The 8,564-nt window shown below is 32.4% G+C and overlaps 1 protein-coding gene across 1 annotated transcript; it reads right to left on the minus strand.

Moving 5' to 3' along the window:
• LOC109129470 (transcription factor bHLH140-like) lies at positions 6,995–7,630 on the minus strand. The gene is made up of 2 exons (XM_019237728.1): positions 7,359–7,630; positions 6,995–7,244 (listed from the first exon to the last, which is right to left on the minus strand). Exons 1-2 carry the CDS (start codon positions 7,628–7,630, stop codon positions 6,995–6,997), a joined length of 522 nt encoding a protein of 173 aa, XP_019093273.1.

The following is an 8,564-nucleotide window of genomic DNA, read 5'->3' on the forward strand; positions in this document are numbered from 1 at the left end:
GGTTTTTCTCAGCTTTTGCTAAGGAGATGACACTTGGCATGTTATCTATCTAACACTTGTCTTTCTTTTATTGTTTGGACCTAATTAATTAACTTCATTTGTACTTTGGACCTAAATAATTAGAGGCCCATAAAACAAACAAAAAAATTCTTCACATTTCATCATAAGAAAAAACTAATTATAGTTTATTTTGAAATTTTGAAATTATAGGTTTCAATCTTATGTATGATTCAGGGCAAAAACGGATTCTAAGTTATGTATAAAATTTATTTCTGGATTTCAATCTTATAAATGATTCATGGACAAGAAATGACTCTAGATTATGTTAGAATGAGGGGTATTTATGTGTTCTCAAAATACTCTCTTATAAATTCATAAATTTTTGGATTTTTCATATAAGCTTAGTTTATGTCCTTTAATCTTATATAATCTAATGGTGAGATGTTTTTCGTAAGTAATTTGAGAAATACTTACTCATTTATTTCCCATTAGACCTTACCAATTTGTTTTCCATAAAAGTGAATCATTCCGTTTTCCATGAAATTAGATTCGATCTCTAATTACTCTCCTTTTAAAACAATTTTCAGTTATTATTATTTAATTTCAGTCATTAGGTTCATATAAGGAATTATATTATTTTTATATATCTTTCCAACTTTCAATAGGTATCTTGAATAATTGTTAAGTTATTTTTGCAGGTTATCATGTTTATTGTTCACATTAAGACTATATAGGAAAAAATTATGCGAGACAAATTTATTTATTCATTAGAGTGTTTATGTATGTCTTTCCTACTCTCCATGAGCTCTGGTCCAGCAATTATGGATGCCATATAATTTTATGTATGTCTTTTCTTATATTTTAGAATTTCAATTTTTTCTTTTTTTTTGGATATTCATGTGGTAAAGCAGGATAAAAATTCTTCTTATTGGACGATGCATATGAGTTTCTCCATTATAAATTTAATTTCTTAGTAGTCTTCATCTTTAGGCAAAAAAAAAACATATTTAAAACTATTATAAAAACGAAAATTGTATGTTTACTGTCATTAAAAAATCATGTTGTTAAGCTTGTGATGTCTTAATATATCATAGTATGATATGAGTTGCATTTTTCTATACTATATATTATTAATTTGACTTCTATAGTATTGAGTAGTATATGTTAATTGTATACTAGTATCATATATTTTTAAGAATCTTAGTGTCAAATAGCTTTAGAATTAACCATCTTAGAAATAAAAGAACAAAAAATTCCTATAATATTTTTCCACTTTCACATATAATAGTTTACTTTCTAAGAAATATTATTATTATGACATTTGACATTATAATATCCTACGGTTTGTCTTCTAAGTAGATACGACAAATATGATTATTCATTTTATTCAATTGCATATATGATGACGATGAATAAAACCATTGCATGTTTATGCTCATCCAAAAATTAGTGTAAGTTTTAAACCATCATAGAGTTTCTAATAATTAAAATAAATGAAAAAGAATAATTTTATTATAATTGAAAAAGGGAAAATCGGTTCTCAAGGTTTAACATATAATTTAGTATCGTGAAACTTTCACAAACTATATTAGTATATATAACTTTATTATTGATAATACATATATGATATGAAATATAACTACTTAATAAAATTAAATATAATTAATAAGCAATTTAATATGTTTTAAAATATTAAAAATTTTGTATTTATTATTTAAGGTCAAATGCAAAGAAAAATAACAGCATAAGTATTCAAATAAAATTATATTATAAATATTAAGTTACATTAAAAATAAAAATATTATATTGACGAGAAAATCACTAAATGACGTACAATATTAGAAAGATGTTCTCAAATTTCTCTTTATTTAAAAATAATTTTATATGATGAGAAATTTAATGAGTCCTTCACCAATGCACATGCTCTAATACGTATTAAAAATCTAAAGGGAGAAAAAACTACACACTATACTATGCAATCAAAATTTTGTTCATGTGTTGAAATAGTCTAACACTATATATAAAAGGAAAACTCAAGTAACACCAAATAAATCAATTCAGAAAAACTAAAATGATCCGTATATTTTTAAAATTACAATAATAACCATTGCTGAGTAAACAAATAAAACTAATAATTTCCAAATTGCTAAAATTGAACAACATTCTAAGCTAAATCTGTGCGTAGCACGGGATGACTTCTAGTATTTATATAGGTTAGGATTACAACTTATATCGAAACCTAACGTAAAAGTTAACGTCTAATAAAAGGTTAACACTTAAAACAATCTACTACTAATTAAAAGGAAACTCACGGAAAACATAAAACAAAGCCACCCGACAAGTATCTAAAAATTCTCAGAATAACACACCGATTAATGTCGAGTAAGATAGAGTCCATGAACAGAGAGGGTGTGGAACGATTTTAATTAGCATAGCAAAGAAGCTATCTCCTCTTGGACCGTATAAAATTAAGGTTTCATATGTGTTGAATTACCTTGTTGTTTTCATCAATAATGCACTCACGAATCTTTAACGACTGCACATTGAATTTTGTAATTTCCTCAAGATTATACCTACTTATAATTGTACGATAATTAAGGAATCATGAAGCTCAGTTTGCAGCACCAAACTCGATGCAGCCGATACAGACTTTGCAACTACACGTCTCTTTCATGATGAACTTATCGGCAAGCTAGTATGTATATAATTTTTTTCTGGATCAAAGCATTTTATATAATTATCTCTTGTGTTAAACTGACGATCTCTAGGCAAACTATTATGTATCAAGGATAATAGGTAAAAATTACTCATTTTTTTCATACCAATCCGACCGGACATATCTAAAACCCGACCAAATATATTCATATATGAGCGTTAGAGAGATATATATCTTTCCATCCAACCTCAATCTAGTCTTTAGGATACTCTTCACAAAAGAGACTAGAATATATTTGGTAATATTACCAAAATCCAAATTAGGTAATATTACCAAAATCCAAAAAATAAGATTTTATTACTAGAATATTTCGGGTATTTTCAAAATACCCATCGTGCCCTTGTTTTATGTTATCGGAAAAAACGTTATTACAAAAATATCATTGTCACATCAGACCTTACGTCATAAATCGCTGACGTGTAACCATAACTCAGCCGTAACGCATTACAGATAAATGTTGCGGATGAGTTATGGAAAAAAACATTTGAGTAAGAGCGGACGGTTGAGTTATAGCATAACTCAACCAAGCGTTACGGGTGACTTATTAAAATCTAGTTGAGTTATGCTATAACTCAACCGTCCTTACGGCTGACTTATTAAAATCTGGTTGAGTTATGCTATAACTCAACCGTCCTTACGGCTGAGTTTTCACCCGATGGTTGAGTTGTCAAAAGTTTTGCTGAGTTATCACTACGACACGGCTGACTTATGAGCAACTGTTACGGTTGAGTTATCGTACAACTCAACCGTAATAGGCTGACTTATCGTACAACTCAGTCGTGATAGGCTGATTTATCATACAACTCAACCATTTGACGGTTGACTTATTAACAAAAAATTAATTACTAGAATGTTATTCAGTTACGGCTGACTTATTAAACGATACAACTGACTTATTAAACGATACAGTTGAATTTGGCAGCAATTTTTTTGCTTTTTAATTACTGTAATGTTTTTTTAATTACTGTAATGTTTTTCATGTTGTGGCTGAGTTTTTTATAAGCTGAGTTATTAATTGTTTGATGGCTGACTTGCCACGTCGGACGCATCATCCATGTCAGCATTCAATGTCATCTTTTTTTTTCTCCGAAAATACGAAACGTCGTTCGACTCTTGTTCTTATACTTCTTCTTCACTTTTCTTCTTCACCTAGTTCTTTCTACTTGTTCTTCACATTGTTCTTCACCTTGTTCTTCTACTTCTTCTTCACCTTGTTCTTCAATTTCTTTCATGGATCCAGTTCCGGTTATAGTTGTTTCCGATAATTGGGTAAAGACACAGAGATATGTATTTAACACCGACGATAGAGGTTGTATAGTTGTGCAGATAGATGGAGGCACAACACACGACAAGCTTGTGAAGCTTGTTCTTGAAGACTACGGATTGGACGCGTTTAGCCATGAGCTAAAGCTGAGCTACATGTTCTCGAACAAGGCACTGAAACTAATGGCGCATGATACTCCACCAGTTTTTGTCTCCAATGATCGACAGTTGCAATGTTTTTTGGGGCTATGGAAAACCGATCAGCTACGTCTCTGTGTAGAGTTTTCGGCGAAAGAGTCTACAGAAACTAGTGGAGCTAGAGGAAGTATGATTCGGCTAAGCAGTGACTCGAAAGTAGAATCTACATACCTTTCGTTTTCCTGTAAATATTATAACTCAGTCGTCAAGTCATATATATCATTCATTTACTTTCAAATTGTTTCTTGTGATAACTCAGCCATAACTCACTATAACTCAGCCGTCACATGACCTTTCGTTTTCCCGTAAATATTATAACTCAGCCGTAAAGCCATATATATCATCCATTTACTTTCAGATTGTTTCTTGTGATAACTCAGCCATAACTCACTATAACTGAGCCGTCACATGACCTTTCGTTTGCCCGTAATGATTATAACTCAGCCGTAAAGCGATATTTTGGCGGGAAACCATCAGTTAACGTAATAATAGACATATTTCCATTATAAATTTAAATTTTGAGTTATAATAATTTTAATATTCAATTGTTGAGAAATACTTTTAGAAAAATAAAATTCAAAATTCGAATAATAATTATTTAATTATTTGCAATAATATCTTGTGATGAAAAGCCCACTTTATGAATTTATTATGCGTGTGGATTTGAGCAGACACAGAATTAGTGATTTTTCGCGCTTCCCTAACAACACTTTTGTAATATCGAGAGACGCTTTAATACTTATTAGAAATCTGACAGAACAAAAGACCCAAGAAAGAAAGAAGAATACGTTTTCATATTATTGAGAAGACCCTAAACGATAACTCAGCCATAACTTTACCATAACTCAGCCAACCCTCAAATTAGAATGACTAAATAACCAACCAAACCGAACCGGAAATTATTTTTTCCATTATTTTCGGTTAATTACGGTTATATTCGGCTTGCTATCGGTTAATTTGGATAACATTTGGATTATTTATGGTTATATATTCATCTAACCGACCCATAACCGGAAATAACCAAAAAGTAATTTCAAAAAATTTTAAATTTTCAAATGGTTATCATATTAGTATATCCAAATTACCACCTTAAACCAAACACAATATAACAAAAACCAAACTGTTATATTAAAACCCATAATGTTCGAAATATGAACTTTAAACCTCAAACCCTAACCCTAACCCTAACCCCTAAATGTCAAGTTTTGAAAGTTTTACACATTTTTATTAGACTGTGTAAAAATTAATCTTTGTCTATAATTATTACTTTTTATTGCTTATAATGATTGTAATATTCATTTTTTCATTCTATATTTTAATTTTGAGTTATAATAATTCTAATTTACAAATATTTCATAAGTCAGCCGTTTATGTCGATAACTTAGTCATATCAGTCAATTTTTTGGAACTGTTTTTATTTCTTTTATTCAAAATCCAAATTCAAAATTTTTAATTAATTTGAATAATATATTGTGAGAAAAGCTGATTTTATGTATTTATTATGTGTGGATCTGAGCAGGCACATAATTAGGGATTGTTCGGGATTCCCCAACAACATTTTTTGTAATATCGAGAGACGTTTTAATTAGATAATTTATTAGGAATCTGACATAACGAAAAACCCAGGAAAGAAAAAAGAATACGTACTAATATCTCAGAAGTCAGCCGTACGAAGTTCAACCGTAATTCATAACTCAACCGTGTGAAGTAAATAACTCAGTCGTAACTTAACCGCAAATCAGCCATAACTTTGAAAGTAGACAAATCAATGTTTTACATACCAAAGTACAATTCCTACCAAAAGAAATCCAAATGCACCCCTTGGTGTAGTCGTTGTTAAGGTTGTCTGGTCGGTCTGGGTTCATGTTTGGTCATAGAACATGTATAACATGTGTAATACCTTCTGCATTGTGTAAAGGGCAAGTAGAAGGAAGAGGAACTACCACAACTTTTCCAGGAAGAAGAGTGTTTGCTCTTACTCTTGTCGCAGTCTCGAGATCGGGACCAACAGCTTTGAATATTGCTGCATTCACACCCCCACCTCCAGGTTTAAGCCGCCTGCACATCGCTCACAAAATTAGCTACTAATGGAAGATGTATCCTTACTCAATAAGTTGGTGTATTTTACTGAAGAACAAGAAACTAATGGATGCTTAGTGGCTTAGTGCTTACCAATTAGTAGCATTAGCTATAACATTGCAGTGTAGACCACCTTCAGAACGAAGCTTACCAATAGCTGCAGCTCTACCGCCTTGTAGATTTCCTTCATGACCTGTTCTTTTAACTGATCTAGAAATACAAACCTGAGCAGGAAGTTCCAGAACCACTGCATGGACTTCAATGCCAGGACCACCAAGCTTAACAAACTCAGACCGCTGCTCTCTGTCAAGATTGCATTTGTCTATAAAAACGCTTTTGCCTTCCTTAAGGGAACTTATTGCCATCTTTAAACACTGAGCCTTTNGTTTGAGAATTACTTTTTTTTCTTTTTATCAAAATTCGAATTCAAAATTTTTAATTAATTTGACTTTATGTATTTATTATGTGTGGATCTGAGCAAAGGCATAATTAGAGATTGTTCGGAATTCCCGAACAATATTTTTTGTAATATTGAGAGACATTTTAATTAGATAATTTATTAGAAATCTGACAAAAGATCCAGAAAAAAATTAATAATACGTACTAATAATATTCATAAGTCAGCCGTACCAAGTTCAACCGTAATTTATAACTCAGCCATATGAAATAAATAAATCAGCCTTAATTTCGAAAATAGACAAATCAATGTTTTACATTACAATTCCTACCAAAAGAAATCTAAATGCACCCCTTGGTGTAGTCGTTGTTAAGGTTGTCTGGTCGGTTTGGGTTCATGTTTGGTCCTAGCACATGTATAACATGTGTAATACCTTCTGCATTGTGTAAAGGGCAAGTAGAAGGAAGAGGAACTACCACAGCTATTCCAGGAAGAAGAGTGTTTGCTCGTACTCTTGTCGCAGTCTCGAGATCGGGACCAGCAGCTTTGAATATTGCTGCATTCACACCCCCACCTCCATGTTTAAGCCGCCTGCACATCGCTCACAAAATTAGCTACTAATGGAAGATGTATCCTTAGTCAATAAGTTGGTGTATTTTACTGAAGAACAAGAAAATAATGGATGCTTAATGGCTTAGTGCTTACCAATTAGTAGCATTAGCTATAACATTGCAGTGTAGACCACCTTCAGAACGAAGCTTACCAACAGCTGCAGCTCTACCGCCTTGTAGATTTCCTTCATGACCTGTTCTTTTAACTGATCTAGAAATACAAACCTGAGCAGGAAGCTTCAGAACCACTGCATGGACTTCAATGCCAGGACCACCAAGCTTAACAAACTCAGACCGCTGCTCTCTGTTAAGATTGCATCTGTCTATAAAAACGCTTTTGCCTTCCTTAAGGGAACTTATTGCCATCTTTAAACACTGAGCCTTTATTCCAGCTTTGCCATTGTTAATAATGTCTTGAAGTAAGTTAAACAAAACGAAATCTCAAACAAAACGATAGCACAAAGTTTTGCAATTTTCGCAAATTTAGTCTCGTTGAGGAATTTCATCAGTCGGCTTCTGTGCAATAACAAAAAGGAGAAACCTGGCATAAGCGAGACCAAGGGCGGAGAAAGGAATGCATCACGGTGTCACAAAACGTCGATTTGCCGCTTCCTGACGGACCAATCAGAAGCACCACTATCTGATTCGGGTTGTTGAGAAGCTCAACTTTAATAAAATCAAGTTTTCTGAGAAGCTCGGCTTGTTGTTGATCTGTGTAGTGAATTGGTTTGTTTATGGGGGTGGTGGTGGTGGTCGTGTTCTTAAGAGAAGAATCAGAATCAGTCTCTTCCTTGACGAGTCTTTGAGACCCCCAGGTCGTGTATTCGAATCTTCTTGGCGATTTCTCATCGGGCTAGAAGTAGAATCATGGAGCTTCTCTTCATCATCTTTGAACAATATTTTTTTGTCATGTCTTGTTGAAACCGCATCTGCTCCGTAAACGTCACCGCTTGTCCTCATCAGAGTTTGTCTTTCTTCTTCGACGAAGACTAACTAAGCTTCTCTAGGGTTTAAACTGCAACTGAAATAACAATAAAAAAATCCAATTTTTTTTAAAAAATCATACACATACACTGTATATTTTATCTAATCAAATGAGCAATTCAACATTCCAAACGGGAAAGATTAGACAACCAAAGGAAAAATCAAATGTATACCTTCGAAAAAGAAGAAGAACGTTTCGGGAGACAGGATTAGGTTATAAGGAGAAAGATGAACTTTTTTTTTGGGGCAAATTGGGTTAGGAACAGCGGAAATGTTTGTTTTCCCTCTTTGACATAAAAAAAAAAAAAAAAAAAAA

The sequence above is a fragment of the Camelina sativa genome, chromosome 16, assembly GCF_000633955.1.
Source record: "Camelina sativa cultivar DH55 chromosome 16, Cs, whole genome shotgun sequence".
Lineage (NCBI taxonomy): Eukaryota > Viridiplantae > Streptophyta > Magnoliopsida > Brassicales > Brassicaceae > Camelina > Camelina sativa.